General features: G+C 31.3%; 3 protein-coding genes across 7 annotated transcripts; 1 reads left to right on the top strand and 2 right to left on the bottom strand.

The window, feature by feature from the left end:
• Positions 1 to 75: 75 nt before the first annotated feature.
• Positions 76 to 12939, bottom strand: Fbxo11 (F-box protein 11). 4 transcript variants are annotated; one of them, XR_011800979.1, is made up of 10 exons: positions 12806 to 12939; positions 11250 to 11597; positions 10380 to 11168; positions 9435 to 10287; positions 9143 to 9363; positions 8848 to 9066; positions 8562 to 8769; positions 8278 to 8447; positions 3787 to 3857; positions 76 to 3716 (listed from the first exon to the last, which is right to left on the bottom strand). XR_011800979.1 is itself a non-coding variant. In XM_072012356.1 (9 exons), exons 1-8 carry the CDS (start codon positions 12900 to 12902, stop codon positions 8318 to 8320), a joined length of 2865 nt encoding a protein of 954 aa, XP_071868457.1. In that variant the 5' UTR covers positions 12903 to 12939; the 3' UTR covers positions 76 to 3857; positions 8278 to 8317. The 4 variants fall into 4 exon arrangements, 3 of the variants coding, with proteins under 3 accessions (XP_071868457.1, XP_071868455.1, XP_071868456.1); XM_072012356.1 differs by having other exon boundaries at positions 76 to 3857; XM_072012354.1 differs by lacking the exons at positions 76 to 3716; positions 3787 to 3857 and adding an exon at positions 5358 to 7624.
• A 200-nt stretch (positions 12940 to 13139) lies between these two features.
• Sras (Ras converting CAAX endopeptidase Sras) lies at positions 13140 to 15451 on the top strand. Its single transcript, XM_072012367.1, has 6 exons — positions 13140 to 13294; positions 13801 to 13906; positions 13972 to 14110; positions 14212 to 14448; positions 14517 to 14579; positions 14652 to 15451. Exons 1-6 carry the CDS (start codon positions 13140 to 13142, stop codon positions 14864 to 14866), a joined length of 915 nt encoding a protein of 304 aa, XP_071868468.1. The 3' UTR covers positions 14867 to 15451.
• LOC139991950 (BTB/POZ domain-containing protein KCTD3) lies at positions 14170 to 20653 on the bottom strand. 2 transcript variants are annotated; one of them, XM_072012360.1, is made up of 11 exons: positions 20431 to 20653; positions 19963 to 20276; positions 19723 to 19878; positions 19462 to 19650; positions 18915 to 19391; positions 18724 to 18840; positions 17075 to 17214; positions 16817 to 17003; positions 16468 to 16746; positions 16193 to 16394; positions 14170 to 14423 (listed from the first exon to the last, which is right to left on the bottom strand). In XM_072012360.1, the coding sequence occupies exons 1-10, from the start codon at positions 20493 to 20495 to the stop codon at positions 16195 to 16197; spliced, it is 2124 nt and encodes a 707-aa protein (XP_071868461.1). In that variant the 5' UTR covers positions 20496 to 20653; the 3' UTR covers positions 14170 to 14423; positions 16193 to 16194. The 2 variants fall into 2 exon arrangements, with proteins under 2 accessions (XP_071868461.1, XP_071868462.1); XM_072012361.1 differs by lacking the exon at positions 14170 to 14423 and adding an exon at positions 15547 to 16090.
• Between the last annotated feature and the right edge of the window lie 3099 nt (positions 20654 to 23752).

Below are 23752 nucleotides of genomic sequence, written 5' to 3'. Positions count from 1 at the left end.
ATTATGTTCTGAAATATAAAAGATTTCGCCCCGTGTTCGAGGAACTCCACGGGTGGTGGGAAGTGAGAAACTCTCTCCTGTTAATAATGACATTATATTTGAAATAGTAATGTTTACAACATACAATTGCGACGTTACTACAGTATTTTTTTGTCATTTTCTTTTTCTTCCTTTAAGATAATTGATAATGTTCTCGCAAAAAGAAAAAAAAAAGAACGGTCACACGCATTTTGTCTCACGATTCATTCACGGTCGTAACGTGTTTTACAATTGCGTCTATTCTTTCCCTTTCGCTCCCTCTCTCACATTCGCTCGCCCTTTCTCTCTCTCTCTCTCTCTCTCTCGCATCCTTCAACTCTTTCGTCGGGGAATGCACGGATTTTGCGAGCCGGGATCCACGTCTAATCGCATGTACTAACGTGTCAAAAAATAAACGGCGAAATTGTACAGTAAATGGATGTTCGGTGTTTCCTTTTTCATTTCATTTTTTTTTTGTTTTCGTTTTTCCAAGTTTCCTTCGAAGGGGTAGGAGGTGGAGGCAATGGACAATAGTAACCGAGCAACAGGACCGGAAATTAATTTCATTAGTATATTGTCATATTGGTGTCTGCTTTATGTTCTAAAACGTTCTCCAGAAGATGGGCGAAACCGGCCCATCGAAAATCTTGGGTCACACGGACTACATAACTCTCCCTTTTTCCTCTCTCGCGTGTTTTTAGCTGATTGCTAGCTGCCACTTCACGCTCGTTCACCTTAACAATAAGCAATAAGAACAGGACTTAGCCAGTCGTCAAACGCCACGTGTTCGATCTGCCTTTCCCTTTCCCTCTTTCTTTTATATTCACTCTATATGCGTGTGTTTTTTTCGATTTTTTCCTTTTTTATTACGCTTTTTCTTTCCTCTTGCCCCTAGCAACGACTACGAGTAGTCTCTCTCTCGCTATATTAAACGTACTGTGACCTATGGACTATGGCACTTGGTGCAACTAGTTCGGATTTCTTGGATACTGCTTATACGTGTAAGGTACTTAATTATTATCATTATTGTTAGTTATTTATATATATTTGTATTTATATATATATAATTTTTTTATATATATATATATTTATATGACACATGATAATTCGTGCGTTTCATTATGATACAGGCGTGCGCAAGGCGATACAGTCAATTTACTTTGCGATTTTCTTTTTTTAATCAGACACTTTTTACTACAAAGTCTTTTTAATCTTTATAAATCTTATCTTTAACACTTATTATTTCAAACTATTGTTTAAGTTTCCATTTCTTCCGTTTCTTTCAATGAGAAATTGAAAACAATGATTGGAAGAAAGAATAGATCAAGAATAGATCTTGTTCGAGGCTGATTTAGCGTCGCAACGCACAGACGTTTTTGATTTGGTAAAAATACCTTGGCTGTATCGCCTTGGACAAGAGAGTCGATCGAATTCAATTATCGAATTAATATCTTTTATATCTGCTTACGGGCTAAGGGATCTATTATACAGTTGAATAATACAGTTGTTGTCACCGCGCGAACATTATAGAACGCAGGAAAAGATCGAGTGCGGGTGCGAGTTTTTATATTTGAAAAGGAAATGATCGTGCGTACGCTGTCTTCCTCTCTCCTCGCTTGTAGAATTCGAGTCGACATTTCGATCACTAAATTTATTACGTCTACATGCTATACAGTCCGTCGGTTTCGCCTAGAAGAAAAAGAAAGAACGATTCTCTTCTATATCTATAGGCCATTGCTTGATTTTCTGTGTTCTTTTTGTTCAAATTAGTAATTAAATAATATCATTGTATACCTTCTTCTTTATGTATCCAAAAACAAAATTCATTCTTTCAATTCCTGTGCAGACGTTTCTCTTATGAATTTCCGCATTCCTGTGCATGTATGAGTACCTTGAACGTACAAATACATCGTTTAGCACCGGTCCTTACTTTCTTTCTTTAATCTTTTATCGTGTGAAACGAAAAATAGTTAAGACAAATTCACATATGTTTAATACTTTTACAATACGCATAACGTCGTATTGCTTCCTCCGCTCCAATGCATTGGCACTACGCGCGGAATCGTGTCGCTTTAATTTAATTTCGATTAATATCTTCAGCATAGAGTCGTTTCTAGATACATCGACTTAAATTACCTCTTCTTTCCTCCTTTTGCTATATCCTTTGATCATTTTGTGTGTCGCGGCAACGTATTAGATTTGACGATCTTACAACTAGTAAACGCGAATTATGTGAAAAAAATTAGTTCGGTTTATTTGTTCATACAAAAAAGTCTCATTGAATACTCATTTAACATCTTATCCCTTCTACCAGTATTGTTGCCGCGTTTACTTTTTCTTCGCGGTATTTCTCTTATGCAACGTTAAAGCGTGGAAATCGAGCTTACTTAGCTAAGAAACAACGAATCGTTTGAACGCGCGTCTCTTCCTCTCTCTTGTCTACTTAGAAAAGTATCTTTAAGGAGCAAAGTTCCTCGTTTGACGGCTTGTATATCGATATAATAATAATAATAATAATAATAATAATGATAATAATAATAATAATAATAATAATAATAATTGTTATTCGCCGCTTTTTTCGAACGATATTATATATACTTAAGTAAGATAATTACGCGTGACGTATTTACAAATTGAACTTATTGTACATTTTCACGATCGACGTCTCGTGAAAAATAGATGTTCTCTTCTTCCTCTTCGCTTATAAAATCCTTTCATCTCCCCATCCTGATATCTTGTCTTTCTTCCCTCACTTGCATGCTGTGCAACTCTGGGCGTTTGCCATTTCTCTTCTTTCTCGCGCATTACTTTCTGTTGCCTAGATTTAGCCTCATCATCGTTTCAATACGAATCGAGCAAGTCGTAAGACGCTCTCGTCTATAAGACACTATTATTATAATACCAGCCCTACCATGTATCGATATACAGCGAACGTGATCATCGAATCAAGGAATATACAGTTCGTTCGGTTCGGAAGCACTGAACGCTCTATGCATCGAGAACGCGGCGATCCATTTCGACCGCGATCGATAACAAGTAGACCCGAGAATACAAAAACGATTAACTTATCAATTATCATTTCCACGTATCGGCGTGTTGTACTATATGAAAATACAATATAAGGCTGCGCTTATGCGTTTCACCCGCGAAATCGCAACTTAATCTCCTGTTTGCCGCTTCTTAAACCCTCATCGATTTCAATGTACCGAATAACAGCGATGATATTAACAATATCGTTTAAATTATCCTGCACTTCTATTGTATTTCTTACTTTGTTTTTTTTACAGAGATTAAATTTCAAAAATATTCTTATTCCATTATATATTCTTTTCTTTTTTTTTTTTTTTACAGAGGATCGCAGCGTTTGATCGAAATAAGATATAACTGACATAGGGAAACGAAAAAAGAAGAGATACATTGGATCCGATGGAGGTTTAATGCAATAAACGATACACATCTGTTAATAAAACTGCGTGTTTTCACCGAAACTTCTCTGAATGATATTTGAGCTGCATGAAAAATTCACCCCGGCACAACTTTCCGTTGTAAGATATCGGTATCGATTATACGTAATATTTGCTAAGGGCATATATCTGTTAGATACCGCTGTATGTATACTATAAGAGCTTTTTTAGGTGTACGTTTCTTTAAGGCCATGGCATCTGTAAATCTTCCTTTGTATTAAGTAAAAGTGAGAACTATTTTCAAAAAAGTTCGGGATTATTTTAGTCTCGCAAAATTGTCTGTCTCTGTCACTTATGTACTTACAATTCTAATGTATAGTCTTAATCGTAACTGTTTCCATCCGTGAACAAGCATAGCATTACGCAATCGTATACCTACGAACAATACACAGTTTAACAATTTCCTTCCCTCTTTTCATAGTCCGTGAACGAAATTGCACAAAAAGTTAACGGATATAATTTATATTATACGTGACAATGTAATTCTTATATGATTCACTGGAAATTCTAAGGAAAAAAAAAAAAAAAAAAAATACGAAAACGTGCTCTTTTTTCCGGTTGGGATATCATTGGATCTGTTCGATTTCGTAAGTTTTGAGGCTATTGAAAATTTGCATTCTCCTCGAAAGATTTCATTTGCGCTTTTACATGATATTGCTGCAAGTGCAACAAAACAAAAAAAGCCAACAATAATTATCAGCATCGACCATAATAAGGATACGAAAAAAAATAAAATAAAAATTACAATTGGTAATAATATATTTTTTTATAATAGTATAATCAATGGTGTTTATATATTTATATATATATATATATAATTATATTTATATATATAATGGGCAAATTAATATTTACAGAATACGTTGTGGCATTAGCTTTTGCGGGTTCATGTTCCACTCTGGTTCTCTTTTCTTTTTATTCTTTCTTCCCTTCTGCTTTGCACAGTTTCATTTATTTATATCTATATATCTCTACATATAGCTTTTCTCCCTGCCGCAAAAACGAAACCGAGAGAACTATGGCAACTAACGTAATTAATGGCAAGTTTTTTGCTGTTCGAAAGATCAGAGTAAAACGTTTCGGTGGATAGTGTACACATGGAATGAAACGACGAGAAAAGAAATAGAGATATTACGACATAATGCAAAATGAACAAAAAAGGCAAAATAAAAAAAACAAGGAAAACAAGATTTGATAAATAAAATGCGCATTAACGTAAGACGACTTAATAATAAAGAAAAAGAAAAAAAAAAAAAAAAAAAAGAGTTAAAAACACTTTACATTCACAATAATTCGACAAACAAACATATCGGATAATATACAATAATGAGCGAAACTAAAAAGTAATATATATAGAACTATCGCAGATTCTCTTTTCAAGAATATTCACAGGAAGAATTTTGTATATGCGCCAATTTTTTTTTTAAGCTCTAAATGCTTTATCGAATGCATATATGTGTACACATTCAACGTTAAATTTCATTACTCTTTGTTCCTTTCCCCTTTTTTACCACTTTTTTAATACCAAAGTTTTACAATATTTCAATGATTTTCTCAGACAACAGAATAAATAAATTCTTCTTTGGAATTTTTCTCTCTTTCTTTTTATATCCAGTGAAGATCGCCTGTTTTTATATCACGGAACTTATAAAAAATTCAAACATAACAGAGATTTCTATTGCTGATCTCAAATCTTACATTCTAAACATCCAACAACAAGAAACAGAAGAAACATTTGAATCGTGCTGCAGCCGAGCAGTGAATCGTTCGATGATTCTTTTTCGCTCTTTTTGTATTTTCCCTCTTTGTTTTGGAAGTTTCACGTTTGTGCAAAGACATTGTGTAATATTCGTTTCTTTCTCTCTTTTTTTAAAAAATTTTTCTTTATAGATTTAATCTCTCGTGTAACTTTGGACGTGCCTGTGAGATTTCAAAAATAGCCGGAATGGAAGCCACAGAATCGTTCCATGAGATTAGCATTTAGGAAAGTAAAATCGTTCGTTGCACGTTCAAAAACGCGTTCCAAACGGCTGCTGCGCAAATCAATGTTCAGAATAAGAATATTATAATTCAACATACTTTGAAACTGTGAGAGGATGGAGAAATCACAGAAAAACGCTCATTCCCCCTTGAATAATCGAACAATAATAATAATATCCATGAGAGTCGGTGTTATGAAACGCACAAAAAGGGCACATACATAAAGAGGTCGCCAGTTCTACTTTTATAATCCAATATTCATTTCTTGTAAATACATAAACACATATTTAACATTTCGTAAATAATACTCGAGATAGTACTAAAAAACAATCGACAAATGAATTTTGATAATTATATTACAACATAGAGAGCGTACAAGAAAATTTCAATTTCCGTTTGATGATGTTCAAGTGTTATAGATTTTTTACTTTTTTTCTTTTCTATTCTTTGTCTTTGTTTTATAAGGAAATTTTCTTTTTTCTGTAGTTCCTCTCCAAGTTTCAAATATCATTACAAAAAGAATGCTTATCTTCCAGATAAATGTTTTTTTTAAACAAAACAACTGAGCATAAAGACTATCACTCAAAAAGAAAAAAAGAAAAAAAACCGTAAAAAGTTTGCGTTCTAATGTGCACATATGAAAAATGCCTTTGACATACGCCCTTAATATTTTCAGTGAACATATCATGTTAGATATTATATATAGTTATATTATGTATAGTATGACACTGAGGTGTATAATACTACAGACCTTAGGTGAGTAAGTTCAAAGGCAATTCTCATGTACCATTATCCATTTTCTACCAAATGATATACAAATGTACTACATAGGACTGACTTGTAAAATTTTGTTTCTGCAACAAAATTTTACCACAATGGTTTCAGATATTTTGCCTACTTATTTTAATATAGTATCATTTGAATAAATGGATGTGGTTGCGTCTAAAATTATCGCTAATAGGCGCTTTTTGTTCATTTTCTTCGTACAAGAGCCAATAGCCCTTGAAATACAATTATAATATGATTAGATTTTACCGCTAACATAATATTAAAAAAATCGGATTACTTTAAAAATTCGAGATTACTTTTTTTTTAAAACTGTTCCTTGGACAGTATATCGCTTTTTTTTTTACTTTTCTCCATAAACTTTTCCTTTCCTTTGTTTTCACTGGTATACATCAATACACATGACGTAAATTTCTTTTAAATTTACTTTTTAAATATAGTATCGTCTTATTATGCACTTTCCCCATCGGGCAACTTAGAGCCATCACTATTCACAATATGGATAGTAGAATTGAAGAACTGTATATGTGTATTATGAGGTACACTTACATTGCAAAAAAGATTCTTAGAATTGTACAGGTCTTTCAGTTTCATTTTGATTATTCCAGTTGTGAATTTTACATATCACATTTTTTAGACATCCGTTTCAGTATGTCATCATTGATCTTCATTTTGCTTGCGCTCGCCTGCCATGCTTCAAAATTTGTACCACAGATTTATCAAAGCCGCACTTGTCCTATCATTTAATTATTGTAACTGCTTCTAATTGTTCTTCCAATTTTTATCTTGAAGCTAGCTGACTTCATTCAGCATGACCAACAATTTCATCGTTATGAATACACAATATGCACTTCTTCATGGTTTTCTTTGTTTTAATGCACTAGCGTGTTAAGTTTCATTCGATCGTGAGTGAGAAATCTTGTAATGGGCCTTCCTCACAACTTATATGACGTCAAAGTGTTTTTGTTCAAGTAGCAAGTCATTTATTTAATGCTACTGTTTATTCGCGTTTATTAACGATACGATTATACACAATTTACATCCGCGACACTGTGTTTTATCGTAAGCTTAGAGAATTATTCCTTTTTATCAATGCTGTTGCATTGCACGAACTTTTTCATTGTTTAAACAGTTTTCTTTAAATATCGTCACGATTGTCACGTGTCTTTCTCCTAACGGCGTATACACATACGTTTTTTCTTAATTTCATCTTTTTACACAAATTCACTGCACTTTCTTTGCTTTATATATGAAGTTAAGAATTAACGAAACTTAATGGAAAGAATCACATCAAAAGTTTATAGCATGTCTTCGGTTGATTAATGTTTAACCACAGTACTTTTTTTTGTTACATGTTTAAATAAATTTGATGTTACCTAATTAATAATTTGCTTACATAAGAAATCCATTGTCACTTATTTTTCTTGATCATTGACGTCTTTTTTCTTCTTCGTTGCGGAGTTCTTTATTACGTAATCACAAGAAATATTATTTTTATCTTGTGAAATTGCTTTCAACAAAGAGCAATGAAAAAAGCAAAAGAGAAGAAATCAGTTTCCTAACAATTTTCCTTTCTCCAAATAAAACTTGTGTTGCATCAAATAAAGTTGTTCCTCTGACCAAACACAAATATCAATTAACGTATATCTGTTTATATTAAGATATACATCGGAACGGAGGGTACTAATTTTTTCATAAGTATACTATCTCTTCATAATAATGACGATGACGATAATGATAATAGTACGGTTCTTTCACTTATATACTCACGAATATAATATTACAAAATAATGAAAATGGATGTGATAATTTTAATCACCGCGATGATGGTGAAAATGAAGCGAATAACGACAATGACGATGACAATAATAATAATAATGATGATAATGAAATTATCATTAATTGGAATATGTTAACAATAACGGTAGCTTTATAAAATAACAATCACAATGAGGGACGTGAAGGAACAAGTGTCATAATAAAGAACTCTGCAACAAACTATTCCTTGTTTGCAATGCATGGGACTTACAGACTCAGTGTTGATTGTTTTATTTAGTTTATGTTAGTTCCTAGTTGACCATAAGTGTATGTGACTCCATTGGTGCCGCACTATCGTATAACGTGTCTGTATCTTGTGTAGGTTCACCCTGAAGTTGACATTGATTACTCAGTGTTCCAGCACCACAGTCACAGAAGAATCTGAAAACATAAGTCAATTACCAATCTGTTACATGCAAAAACTTTATAGTACTGCAACATATTTAACATTATAAATTCCTTTTGGTGGACATTAATATTATCAATGATACTTACCGGTCATGTCTAATGAATTCTACGTCGTGTCCAGCATGACAGGTTTTTATGCAGTTTACACAAATTGCATTACGATCTGTTGTATTGCATGTTTGGCAACGATAGAAATCATGCATAGGGAAAGAGGTATATGACGAAATTTTGTATAAACATTGACCGTTTCCGACCGCTTTTTCAACTGCATCTTGATTATTAAATATTTTATTGCCTGAAAAAATAAAAATCAATGACCATCTGTTCTTTTCATATGATTTAATACTAAACATGTAAAGAGAAATATGTTAACCTCTAGTTGTTGGTTGTACTCCACTTGCTAAACATAGACCGCCGAATCTGTTATTGAAAATTTGATTAAATTCCAATGTAGCAGTTGCATTGTTCGTTATTTCGACACCAGCTGCCAATCCATCGAAAATTCGGTTTCTCCTTAAGACAGGATGGGATTGTGTGGAAATAAGCACTCCTGCTTGAGCGTTACGAAATATATCATTTTCTTCGAGGACACCTGCGTCGCAAAATGAAATACATGATTATTTTAATTAGAGAAATTTACTAAAATTAAAAATAAATATAAAATTTACCTTTGCCACCATTAAATATACAAATTCCACCATCTCGCCCATCAAATATTTTGTTCCTTTTTAACGTAGGATTACTATCTGTTTTAATCCAAACTCCAGCCATTGCATTATCAAAAATTTCATTTTGTTCGAGTAAGCCTAATCCGCTATTATACACAAGAACGCCACCATTTTGTCCACCCCATATTTTATTCCCGCGTATTACTGGATTACTTCCAGTCCTAACATTACAAAACAATTAATATAGAGAAATAAGAAAACATAATATTTGTTTTGTGATACAATATCTTACCTTATTTGTACTCCTGAATACAAATGATTGAAAATATCATTGTCTTCTAGTTTCCCATGTCCATTATCATAAAAATAAACTCCAACTTGTTTTCCGCTATGAATACGATTTCTTCTTAATACCGGCGTCGATCCTGTAGTTATCCAAACACCTGCTAATGTATTTGCATATACCTCATTCTCTTCGATTAAACCTTGTCCCTTTTCATGCACGTATATACCACCATGTTGACCATGATGTATTTTATTATGTCTAACAATAGGATCCGAATTTGTTCTGATTTGTATACCAGCTAGTGCGTTACCATAAATATTATTGTGTTCGATCAAGCCTCTTCCTTCTCCAAATATATATACTCCCCCTTGATGACCATTATAAATTTCATTTCTACGAATAGTGGGATTCGAATTGGAGGTAATCCAAACACCGGCGAAATTATTCGAGTGAATTTTGTTATCGATAAATTGTCCTAAACCATTCTCATGAACATAAATTCCACCTGTCTGGCCATGGTGTATTTCACAATGCACAACGGTTGGATTAGCACCAGCTTTTACTTCAAAACCTGCTATTCGATTATTATGGATATCGTTAGCCTCGAAATACCCGAGACCATTATCAAACGTAAAGATTCCGACATCCCTTCCATGATGAATATGATTCCTTCGCATGATTGGATTTGCATAATTCTTCACCCAGATTCCTGCTAATGCATTTCTGGAAATTTCATTGTCCTCGTAAGTTCCTTGTGCATAATCAGTGACATAGAGTCCAACATTTTCACAATCCGATATGTCACAATTCTTCACTACAGGATTCGCTCCTACCCCTGACACGCAAACAGCCGCTCCAACTAGAAAGTTGGAGAACCAATAGTAAATTTAAAAATAAATAAATCTAGAATTCAATAAACAAATTATTTTACAATCTAGACGTGTTACTTACCAACACTCGAACTCCTAATAATACAATGATCAACCGTGGGACTGCAATTTTCACCAACTTCTAAACAATAATGTTTATGATGCGGCACTGTGCTAGTAACGTCTGGGGTAAACTTTAATGTGAGGTGGCCGGCATAAGCTCGTTTTGCTCCTTCTACAAACATAACCGTAGATTCACTTTCTCGTTCTAATATAACAGATTCTGCCACATTTCCGGGTGCTGCTCCAATTAATGCAACGTCGCTGTCGATTACAAGAAATTCGCCTCTATATATTCCAGCATGTAAGAAAACCAGATGTTGGGGTGCTTCTTCTGTTACCTGGGAATTGTTTCCACAACAATTCCCTTGACCACTTGTAGTTGTGCTATTATTTGACGAGGGGCCGCTATTGCTTCTATATTCATCTACATAATCTAATGCTCCCTGAACTGTATTAAAGTATGGCAAATTCCGACCTTTAAACTTCAAATCCTGAAATCCTGGCCTAACATGTACACCTCTATATAGTTGTCTAAAGCTTTCTTTCCATGGGTTTGGATAGTCTGATTCATCCGGGGAAACAAATTCAAATTTACAAGGTGCAGGATTAAATAGTGGTAAATCATATTCATAGACTTGCTGGTAGAGAGACTTCCATAGTTCAGTGTCATTTGCAATTGTTTGAAAACGTTTGCAAACCTGGGAAACTCTACATAGATCTTGTTCCATTAGATAATTAAATATAGTAAGCAGCACTTCATCCGGTAACTCATACTGAAGATAATGCGCTGCAGTATTTGTATTTGTACCTGTAAAATAATGAAAGATTTTTAAAAGATTCTTTCACTAATGTAACATCTAAGATGACATCTAATTACTAGAAAACACACCATCTGTGGATAATGAACAAGTCCGCCTAGGTCGTTTTCTTGCTGGTAAAGAGGAAGAACCAAGAGTGGCTCCTATACTACTGCCACCTGAAGGAGGTAGGGCAGAACTGGTACCAGGAGCAGGATCTGGATGAGGTGGACTTTTACGTCTTAGATCATATGGGGATGAGTGAGAGTGTGACGGGGAAGGTGATGGTGCTGCAACACCAGAGACGCTGGGTGATGATCCTCTTCCACCACTTCCACCCCCACCTCCACCTCCACCTCCTCCTCCTCCCCCTCCACCACCAACTCCACCCCCAGGAGGTATCTGATTTGATGCTGAACATGGCAAATCGCATGGCTCGGCTGGAAACACGCAATGTTACAATTACTAATATTGTTATATTTAATATTTTAATACATATAATACATACCAAGTATTTATCAAATTTATAATTAATTTAAAATAAATGAAAGAATAATTGCATATTTTATATTACACAGATAATAATCACAGTCATATTAATTTGTTCTGCTTTATGGATGCATATTTATTCTGGGTCTTTTAATCATAATTGATTTAAACATGTTTTGACATCCATACACATTGGCAGATTTACATTAAAATCATAATTAATTATTAGAAACATAGAGTGACACTAATATATGAATTACTATTTAATTGACAAGATTGATTACAAAGGATAAATTTAAGGAATGATATGTAGGAGATGAAGTCAGAAGTAAAAAGCACGAACAATTTATGAAAGACACTATTGTAAATCTTGGAACATATATCATTTTCTATGTTCAATGTATACATGTAACTAATTTTATTTATTATTTACTATATATAGTCCTTGCCTATTAGCACTATATATAACTAATTAATCAACCATATTTTAGGACAAAAGTATTATTATTATTATATTCAGAAAACAATAGCAACATCTGCAATTATGTATTAGGAGTACCCAATGTGGTTTGGGAAAGTAGAACATTATACTAATTCAACAGAAAATCTATGGTTAGTATAATATCAGATTGGAAGATGCCTGACCTTATGCCTTCATATTACAGAGAGATTATCGAAATCACAGAAGAATCGGTTGTAAGTTTCGTACAGTTGAACGTTTAATAAATGAGAATTATAAAAAAAAGGGGAGTGGGGTGAGAGGAATAGACTTTGAGCCGACATTCCAGAGTAAAAATTGACGATCGTGAAGTACGCGATATCATGATCGATGTTAGTAAAAAGAAGGGTGGTGATAAAACTGGCGAGCGTATGTTGATTTTGGGTAAACATCAATGAGGCATCGGTTCTACGTTTTTCGGCCATCCCGAGTCTGAGAAAATCGTGTGAGAAGACGTGTGGGCAGTGGGTTTGACGGAGTTGTCGTTCGTTCTAATCTCTAAAATGGAAATAGAATTGATGAGAAGGATTAAAGTTTGAATTCGTAGCATGCGGAATCGTTTGGATGATTAACCAGGGAATATCGAAGTAGGTGAAGGCAAAGAAGTCTTTCGTTGAGACAGGTGAGCAGTGAACCGAGCTCCGGATGCAGTTTTCTTACCCGAGGTGGTTCTCGAAGGCAAGGGAATTCTGTTTGCACCTTTTCTTCGGGATCTTCGCACGTAATTGCGCGACGATGTGAACGACGCACTTGGCATTTTTATCGTGCTTCCCGGAAAATTATGCGAGAAACGGTAAAACAACTAAACACTAAACAATGGCGACACTTCCACCGAGCCCAGCGGCCATCTTCTCATTGACGGTAGGACTGCCGACTGGTGCCAGACCGCCAATCGGATGAATTTCTGTTCTCCCCTCTTTCCTCGCCGACCTCCCTCCAACCAAAGCGATCCTTCTCTCTTGCCTTCTACCCCTTACCGATTCCCTCTTCTGCAATGGATCGCGACACAAGCAACCAACATCAGTATGGAGTTATGGAGACCATGGGCCGAAATACCGATTTATCCTGCATAACCGCAATTCTATCATGTTTCGTTTTATCGGTGATGTATGTCGCGAGTCTCTATGTATGGAATTCTCCGTACAGTAGGTATGTATACCGATTAACAACCGGATAAACGTTAATCTTTAAATGTCCATTTTGTTGAACCGTGTATGCTCTCTCTATCGGTCCTTTAACAGTGAACCACAGGAAACCACGAACAAAGTGTAACTGTATTCACGTCGGCCGAGAACATGAATATGTCTACTCTTTGATTCTCCCATTCACGCAGTCGCTTTTCTGGACAAGAATCGAATCTACAGCGCCTCTATTGGCCAACTTTTTCTTTCGATTTCTTCTATAATTGGCGCGTCATTTCAAATCGACTGTGTCAAATCACTATATCGATAACTATTTACTGTCAATAATATTGATTTTAAATGTTTAACTATATATTTTTTAAACATTGGAAATTTTATTATAGTTCCGCTTGACATTAAAATCCTAATTCTTTTCGGATAATTTACTGTTAATCGAAAGTTTTAATTAAAAAGTAATACTTTAAGAAAAAGCGCAAAATCAATAAAACACTAGTGAAACTTTTTTTATTGCAGGGAACATCCTACTGTAATAAAAAAAAGATTTTTTAGCGTTTTTATTATGTCCCTTATATCTCCTGCTTTATTATATTTTGGAATAAATGAAAAAATATTTCAAAAGGTAATTACATACAATGATATAATTAATTACATAGTAAAGTCCATATTGTAATTTACAACTTTTAGGCAACAATTTGGGAGTTATTGGGTCTGCGATGGCCTGGTTTAATTCAAGCAATTGTGATACCATTATTATTAACAATGATACTATTTCTAGGGCCAATATGTGTACAAGGTTTCAATGGACTTTGGAGACTATATACTGGTTAGTATCTTGGAATAATTATATAAGGGCCTAAATATTTAAATCAAATAACTTGATAATTATAAAAGATTACTTTATAAATATATATTTAATGATTTTAGAGCCTATGTATTGGCTTGGGAGTGTACGAACAATAATATGGTGGAGAAATCTAGTAGTTGCTCCTTTAGCTGAAGAATGGACATTTAGAGCATGTATGTTACCATTGCTTTTGCAATGTTTTACACCAACTACTGCCATATTTGTATGTCCTTTATTTTTTGGTGTTGCTCATTTTCATCATGTAGTAGACAGGGTGAAAGCAGGCATGAATCTGAAACATGCCCTTTTTATATCTTGTAAGTACTTTCGTTTAATTTCAATTTAAGTATACTATTAAATTTATCATAATATATTTTTGATGTAGGTTTCCAATTTGCGTTTACGACACTATTTGGTGCATATGCTGCCTTTCTTTTTGCTAAAACAGGTGTAGTATTTTGACCAATTATTTTTTATTTAATTTTATATGTCTTTTTATTTAATTTATAACTTTTTATAGGACATTTAGCAGCGCCGTTTACGGCACATTCTTTTTGTAATCATATGGGATGTCCTGATCTTTCTGAAGTTGTTGCAGTTAAAGATCCTTTAAAAAGAGCTGGATTGTTTTCTTTGTTTGTAATTGGATTAGTAGCCTGGTGTTTTTTATTGACACCAATGACAAATCCAAGATTATTTTATAATAATTTATTTTGGCATAAAAATTTTATATGAGTGTGATTTATTTGCAACAATGTCACTAATGTTATGTAAAATTTTTATAAAAAAACTAGTCTAACTTGAACTGATATCGTTTTAAGAATTTATATTGCATGATATTTTTTAAGAAGTATTTGTTACTTAACAAAATGTATCTCATACAAGTTGACGAGACTGTTTTGCAAATTACATAATAGATATAATTACATATAAGTGCAATTTTATCAAACACAGACGTACTTTTATAAGTTAGAAGCTAATCAAATTCGTGTAATACAAGATTTTTTAGTTCTAATTTTTGTGAACATGTTTTGTATAATGTAATTATTATGCAAAAAAGTTACCATAGGGAACTTAATCATGCAATATAGGACTAATATAAAATCACCGTAGTGCCTCAAATTTAATTCAATTTACATAGTTATAATCATGAATGCCAATAGAACTTTAGGCGAAGTTCTTAAAATAAAGATGTTAATAAAATATTGTATAGTTAAAAAGATATGACATTGTTACAATAAACAGTGTGTTATTTTGAACTGATAAAAAAATTGTTATTTCCATAAAAATATATCTTTTTGGAAATGTTTTCTGATATAATGTACAAGTATGAAAAAGTTTTTATTTTAAATTTACTTAACTGTTTTCTACTTACATATACAGAAACATATTTACATTAATATAAGAACTAGCAATACATACATTTAATGTTTATTTAAATCACAGAAATAACAGATAACAGTATTACAATATTTGCCATAAATGTGTATAAGTATTTATATAGTAAAGAAATACAAGGAAATATATAAAAGTTTATATATTGAGATAACATTCTTTTATTCGGAAAAACCATTTTAGAACTCATGTGTATGTCATAAATGTGATCAAAAACAGATGTGTATTTGATCTTGTACATTTTGATGCATACATTTTAGTCATAATTTATTGTTGATAAAATTTGATATTTGATATACTTTGAATATATTTAAAGAACTGAATTTATAACATGAATGAATTCATTCTTTTTATAACAGTAACATAGAATATACAATCGTAAAACTCTTAAATTACTTTAGAACGAAATTATAAATTGTATCTTGTATAATATTAAATCATTTATTGAAGAACAATATGTAATGTAAAATTTCAAGTGATGCAAAGAAAATGCATATTATTGTTCCTTATTTTAACTAATATATTTATTTATAACTATTAAAATTGTTATATTAGGAACTGTAACTGTAAATATTCTTTTGTTAATGATTCGAAATAAAAAAAATCATTTCTAAATATAAAAAATCAGTTCTTAAAGTTTTTATAAAATACATTTTTCTGTATTACCTTCATACTTGACTAGGTCCAGGTGTTGCGTCAGTACTTTGTGATTGATTAAGAAATAGTACATTGCTAGTTTTTATACTTGGGCCTGTAGATATAAGTGATGGACATGGACTAATACATGGCGTCGAGGAATGGCTGTTACTTAAATCACATTGATCTAATAATTTCCAAAGTTCTTCTGGCGTCGGGCCACCAGAGACATCTACAATCAACATGTTTGGTATTATAATTGGTATTATTATATTCATTAAAAAAGAAAAAAATAACAATGTTACTTTGAGTAGAAGAGAAAGATGGTTCTAAAGCTGTTGTAAGGTCCCACATTTGAATGGTACCATTGGAATGACCAGTAAATATAAAACGCCTGGGTCTTGAACCCATACGGCTGGATCCTTCACATTCATGCACATAAAAGGAGCTTATAATACTACCATCCACTGATTTGATTACACAGACTCTTTTTCCATTTGATGCTAAGCGTACAAACAATTGATCTGTCTCAGGTACAACTTTTTGAACAAAGACTTGTTCATCATCTTGTTCACCAAATGGTCCTAAGTTTTGAGGTGAAGTAATTAACTTTTGCTTATTAATAACATCACAATAATTTTTCATATAACATACCAAAGTCATTTCCAGCATTATAACTAATGCAAGATTCAATTGCTTCTAAAGATACAATTTTAAAACTAGCTTCTGGTGTTGAACCAGGTTGAGTAGAAATCATTCCTCGGAACCTCGTTACCGCCCAACTTCTAACATGGTTATATTCTGAACAAACGGATACTAAATATTTTTCTGACAACGTTACCTACAATATAATTTATTACATACATAGAAAATTTATAAATTCACTTTAATAGAAGTAAATACAATACATACTTTCGTTACACTACTTTGATGTACAGTAAATGTTTGAAACAGTTGTGGGCCATGTCCTACAGTTTCAGGATGTTGGACAATAACTCGAACACTGCCAGATTTTGTACCATATGCAATTTCAATCCAATTACCACAGACAGCTGCATAAAAAAATTATAAAATTACAGTATTCTACACTATTCTACACTATTTCTCTTTAAAATATTAAAATCTTTTAATGTAACTACATGTCTTAATATAAAATGTAAATGACACGATACCAACATTACATATATGGAAAACTGTAGTAATGAAAGAAGATACATTTATAATATATGTCATATTTGTTAATTAATATGTTCATTTTCGTTAATAATTGACCTATGTACATATTACATGCGTTATAACATGACGATTAAAAAAGAATAAATGTTCATAAACAGTCATTTCGAATGTTTTTTAACTAGGAGAAAATGTATATTATTTATATTTTAATAAAATTGTATGTATATATACTAGAAAAAACGGTAAGTATATAAATATTTACAATGCATATAACGAAATTATAATTACGATGTATGTAGTAAATAAAATAATATTGATATGCATTTGGAATTGTTTAAAATAAAGGATAACTATGCAAGCAGAGGTATATGTTGTTTATTCCCTTTCCTTCCCCTCTCAGATGCTGCTATAAATATATTATTATGTCACTTGACATACGTAATAAAGTAAAAAAAAGATAAAAGTGTTAATAAGTACAACTGGATGCATAAGGATAGCGGGGTGTGTAGTCTAAGACAAAAATAATTATTAGTGCTTTAAATGTATTTTTGACTGTTTATTGGATATATATTACTATTTTTTTGTATGTTCTAATTTAAAGTAATATAAATAAAAGCTACTTCTTTGATGTATGTAAATATATGGATAAAGGACCTTAATTAAAGGTGCTATTAAAAGCAATATATGAATATGAACTTGTGCATTGATTTGATACAAAATGATATACTATATCTGGAGAGGAAGGGTATGAATACTAGTACTCAAAATAATGTGTTATGTTCAATGCAATATAAAATGTAGAGAAATATGTATATGTCAATTTGAACTATGACTTGAATGTGAAAATATTGTAGAACATTGTCATATCGACCCATACTTGCCTTGTGCTATTTATCCAGTTGTACGAAATCATGAAGCAAAGAATGTAATAATAAACTCTTATTAATATTCAAATATAGCATTGAACTTTATAATGAAAAATAGAATACTTGTACTTGAATAAATATGACACTTATTGATGTAAGTAAAAAAAAAATTAGACTTTCTATTACAAAGAACAAATACATAATGAAATTTGTGATTAGAATTAATTAATGATATATAAATAATAAAAAAAGTCGTACAATCATTAAAGAATGTAAAAAAAATATATTATGAAAGTGACGTTTGTTATTACATTCCTCAATACACAAGCAGATTTAATAATTAAATTTTAGTCCACTTATTTGTACGTCACTGGAAAAGATATTTCTGGAATAGAGATACTGTAATATTCAATGTTACGAACCATAAGTTAATTATCATTTACCTACAACTTTTATATTTAACTATTTTATATTTATCAGTATAATATTGCAATATGAAAAATGAATAATAAAACTTACATGTTTTTGGTGTTAAATATACAGATATGGCGGTAATGGGATCATAGTTTGGATCGCGGTATAATTCAGTTACAAGTAAGTCATTGTCCTTCATTCTTAAAGGAAACTTTTCCATGTCTGAAAATTAATTGTCTATTCAGTCATAATTATAAAATCTATTTTATTGTAAAAGTATTATAATTTTTTATTACCAATATAATAAATAGATCCATTGTTGCAGCCTAATAGAAGAAACGAACCAGCTGTGTCAAATGACAAAATAGGTACTACATCTTGTATTTGCCAATGATGTGTCATAGCATGCCATACACCGATTTTGTCAGTAGGAGATAGAGCAACTAACTGGCTTCCAATAAAAAATAAATATTCCACACGAACATTTAGATTAAATGTACCAATATTCTTCATTCCATTTGCTGAAATACTCCATAATCTGACCTGATTTCCATAAGAAATTGCAACCATTTTAACATCGCCACTGGTACTTAATTTTGATGTTATTGCCACTCTTTCAATTACTGATTCAATGTGAGGACTAGTAAATGCATGTTGCCAACCAGATGAGTCTTTAAGTCGATAACATGTTATAAAATGAGCATAAGCGATTACAATCCAATTATGATGTGCTTTTATGATTTGAACTCTTAAGGGATCAACCCATGATGAAACTATATAAAAAAATATGTTTTAACACTATTTTTTTTACTAGAATCACAAATAAAATAATTATATGTTTACCTTGCTGAGGCCCAAATACTAAACTTATATCATTTTTATACAATTTATTTAAATCTGCTGAATTATTCCTAACATGTCTTAAATCTAGAGATGATGTACGTGAATGTGGTAAGCCTTTTTGTTGGATTCTATAATCTAATGAAGAATTTCGCATATGACTATTAAGTACTCCTTTATGGTTTTGTTGTCCTAAAGTAAATGTGTATTAGATGTTTGCAATAATTACTAAATAAATAAAATTAATGAATATATGTTTTGTACCATTATTATTGTGGCTATTAGAAGTTCCAGGAGTTGTAATTTGGGAGGTAGATGGTACATCTGCTCTGGAATTCGTATTATTGGCAGGACTTCTGCCATGAACAGACACATCTCCTACATTTGATGCAACAGTGGTAGGTTCTTGCAATGGTATACCTTTCCAATTATAATATATAAAATCTAAGTACAATTGCATTTTATATATATTTTTTTTAATTAAAGAGGGTTGATTAATCTTACTTGGTGGTGGTAAATAACCATAAAACAAAACATCTCCACAAGAAGACTGAGTTAAATCTTCGCATAGCATTAATCTCTTAACCAATGGAGTAATACCATAATATTCAGCTTCATGTCTCAATGTTCGAAGATCTACATTCTTTAAATCAATATCCTTTGTACGAAGATAATTTAATATAATAGAAAATAATTTTGGATCTCTATCTATAAATAATGCACCAATTTCATCTCTGTGACTGGCAATTCTGTTACTTAATAAAGCTGTAAAAAATGAATCTGGAACCCATGTTAGCGTCTGTTTTGATGTTGAAAACCTAAATAATGAATAATTTCAGATAATTACAAAAATAGCTTAAAATGTATCACTTTCTAAATTATATAATAGCATTTAGTTGCCGATTAACAATTAAAAAAGATTATATATTTATCATACTATGCCTGAAAGTAAGTAAACGCTTTTGTTTGTACCTTGTTCCACCAACGTTCAAATGTACAATATCACTAAGTCCAAAAGAAGGTGGTGCAGCCATCATTATAAGTGATTCAAACTTTTATTTTGATGTTGCATGTCTTATTTTAATATTTCTAAAACGAAAAAAGAATTACATTCTACTTTCGATAGGTTATGAACAAGAGAATAATTTCAACTTATGGTTAGCTCCACAGTTGCACAGCGAGTGTCGCTTTAATGAAACCCACATAAGCCCAGAGAGGTACCTATCTATACATATAGATGTGTGTGTGTGGTATTGGTTTAAATTAAAATCACTGTAACACAAAATAATCTTAGCATGTGTTACAAAATAAAAATTTTATAATTTATACATCAATTAATAGCAAAATAAGCAGTAATAATAAATTGTTCCCAATTAGAAACATTTAATTGATTTATAATAATTATAATTTATAATTGCATTTTAAATAATTTTAAAAGTGAACTTTATTTTTAATTAAGACATTCATAAAACAAGATAGAACAATTCTTTCATTTTGTACTTTTTTTGTTAAAATATTTGAATTATTGAAATATCGTTATTAATGATATTATGAATAATTAAATAATGTATCGTAATGGTATTTTTACTAATACGATATTTTATTTAATAATAGTAGCTTTGGTCGTATAACACATAAAAACTTTTCGCTAAGAATATAATTTTATTTATAATTATTAACGAATATTATCTTAAATATGTTTTCTATCTACCAATTCAATTAGATTATTTGAATAGATAAAATTTGTGCGCGCTTCTATATAGAATAGTCAGGCGCTCCTATTGGTGCAAAATATTGCGAATTCAAATCGAGCGTTCCTATTGACGCAGAATATTGCAAACTCAAATTGAGCATTTCTATTGGCGTATAATGTTGCGTCACTCGCTATTCATAGGAGACGTGTGGTGCGGGGTGACATTCTATTGCTGAAATTTGTGGAGTAAATATTGTATCGGTACTCGTCATTATTAGTACTTTCATTTCGACTTTATCATCATTTTTACACTCTCATTTAAATACTACGTTCTTATTTAATTACTTATTAATTATCATTTGAATAAAATTAAGTGGTTTTGCGAAACTTTCCCTGTACTTTTATCGTTGACTGCATATCTGACGATTAGAGTCATCGATAGTTCATATTACTGGCCTTTGAAATAGAATTTGGGTTCTATTATTTCTTTATTTTATTATAATTTGTTCTATTATTATAAATTCTTGGTTTCATCATACATGTATTTGAAATTGTTGGTTTTCTTTACTGATTACAGATGGTTACAGATCACTAGTAATGACAAAGAAAAGGGGTTTACGGAAGAGATAATGGACGCCACAGATATTAATTAATTAATAATTCATCGATTTCTTATGCAAACTTGGTAATGATTGAGCTATTACAATAAGCCAAACGTATGTACACGTTTATTTTTCCCTTTTATTGGATCAAAGGTAATCGATATTTGCTACATAATTGTTATATAACTTACAATTGATATATAATGACATTATTTTATAAATAGTTGTATAATTTGTTGAAAATATTAAAAAAAAAGAAAAAGAGATATCATTAAATAATTAATGTTTTTATATCAATGTATGGCAAATTATACGAATCATTTAAGTATTATTAGAAGATAGTCTATCGTGATGTTATTATATTTTTATATATTTGTACGAGAAAATCAGTTTATTATTTTCTTGGAAGAGACCGAATAAAATTTGCTCAAATACGTTTCGGTGCAAGATTATATATATACTATAATCACTTCAGTCATGTTTAGTTAAGAAAGTTTAATTTATCACAAGCATTGTCGAATCTCCATAAAGTACAACGTAATATATTAATAAAAACCATATTTCAAACTCTGATAACGAACATTCACAATTGAATTTTTCTTGTAGAATTGGTTTCATATTTTAGAATAGTAATAAATATTTGGAAATATGTTAGAAAATATTTTACAATGCATAAACAGCGTTTGAAATATTGCACGTATATTCCATTTTCTTGTATATGTAATATGTATATGGAATACCTGTTTATTGATGAAAAATAAATAACATATAGTATATAAGTTTCGAGAAGCAACAGTATTTCGTAAACAAATGTTCAGCCTCCTACTCTGCCTCCTTGCTAACACAACTTTTTTTCAGAGAATGTTTGTGACCGCGCGCAATGCGGTTGGTAGAGTCAGTGTTAGTTGCATAATAACATTTGTATTTTCTAGAGCACAATAGCTCAATAATTATAAATTCAATTACAATAGTTGTACACGAAATTATAGTCAGTGTGTTCGCCGATTGTTATTTAACTACGGACGTGTTAATAGTCCTTTTTTTTCTTTTTTTATATATCTTTTTAAACATTCGCTTTCGGTAGTAGAGTCGCAGGTTTCGCAAGAGGATACAGCCTCTCCTGGAACTCAATAATGTCAGTATTCCTGTATACTGTGTTCTAATTAATTTTGTTATTCATATTTTGATTGAACTATTATTAATTTCTATTGATATAAAATTTTAGAGTTTCAATATTAAAATACACAATAAAAATGTTTATCATGCTTCAGAAATTATTAGATTCTTATCAGTCCTAGGTTAGAAAATATTATTTTAGCGTTCCAATTTATGTAATAATTAGATTTTAACAGAATTTCGAATTTTATTATTATTAAAATTTCAAGTTTGGATAGAGTTTTATCTTTCATTACCTTCGAACTCTTTAAATAATGAACGATATATTTCTAAGAACAAATTGTAACATTTCATTTGCTTTGTTTCAGGTTTTTCACAATTCCCATTTCTTCCTGTGTTTTGGGAAGGATGCGGTGATGCTTCATAAGTAAGCATGTAAGAATCTTTGCGTGTCATCTTCCAATTAATTTCATTCTTTGTATTTTGCTTCAATTATTAGTAATTAAAAGATAAGGTCTGACCTTAAACTTTAATATCAGAATTTTAATTGTTATAGTACTTAAAGTTTACTAGCAATTTAATTTTTCTATTATTATTAAAGTTCAAAGTTTTCATAGAGTATTTCATATTTCATTATCTCAAATTTTTTGATCAATCATCATTTATATATAATAGTTCATATTTTGTTAAAGGTTTATCACTCCTTCCTCTTCTTCCTGTTTCCTGAAAAGAACCTAGTGGGGCTTCAAAAGCCAAGAATGTAAGTAATTTTGTAATCTGTACCTAATTTTATTCCTTGTTATTTAAATTTGTTATTCTTGAATTGAATATTGTTATTATAATTTTAATAGAGATTAATATTCCGCTATTTCAAATTTTTCAA

This window comes from Bombus fervidus, chromosome 11, assembly GCF_041682495.2.
Source record: "Bombus fervidus isolate BK054 chromosome 11, iyBomFerv1, whole genome shotgun sequence".
Taxonomy (NCBI): domain Eukaryota; kingdom Metazoa; phylum Arthropoda; class Insecta; order Hymenoptera; family Apidae; genus Bombus; species Bombus fervidus.
This window is presented reverse-complemented; position numbering and strand designations above follow the sequence as displayed.

Excerpts from the sequence above, each read along its gene's own strand:
- Fbxo11 (XM_072012356.1), bottom strand. The coding sequence starts at position 12,902 with ATGCCAAGTGCGTCGTTCACATCGTCGCGCAATTACGTGCGAAGATCC. Across the intron at positions 11,169-11,249 it reads TTGTTCATTATCCACAGATG|GTACAAATACAAATACTGCA; the intron begins GTGTGTTTTCTA and ends ATTATTTTACAG. Across the intron at positions 8,448-8,561 it reads GAATTCATTAGACATGACCG|ATTCTTCTGTGACTGTGGTG; the intron begins GTAAGTATCATT and ends TTATGTTTTCAG.
- Sras (XM_072012367.1), top strand. The coding sequence starts at position 13,140 with ATGGATCGCGACACAAGCAACCAACATCAGTATGGAGTTATGGAGACC. Across the intron at positions 14,111-14,211 it reads ACTTTGGAGACTATATACTG|AGCCTATGTATTGGCTTGGG; the intron begins GTTAGTATCTTG and ends TAATGATTTTAG. Across the intron at positions 14,580-14,651 it reads CTTTCTTTTTGCTAAAACAG|GACATTTAGCAGCGCCGTTT; the intron begins GTGTAGTATTTT and ends AACTTTTTATAG.
- LOC139991950 (XM_072012360.1), bottom strand. The coding sequence starts at position 20,495 with ATGATGGCTGCACCACCTTCTTTTGGACTTAGTGATATTGTACATTTG. Across the intron at positions 17,004-17,074 it reads ATCAAAGTAGTGTAACGAAA|GTAACGTTGTCAGAAAAATA; the intron begins GTATGTATTGTA and ends ATTATATTGTAG. Across the intron at positions 16,395-16,467 it reads ATCTTTCTCTTCTACTCAAA|ATGTCTCTGGTGGCCCGACG; the intron begins GTAACATTGTTA and ends TGTTGATTGTAG.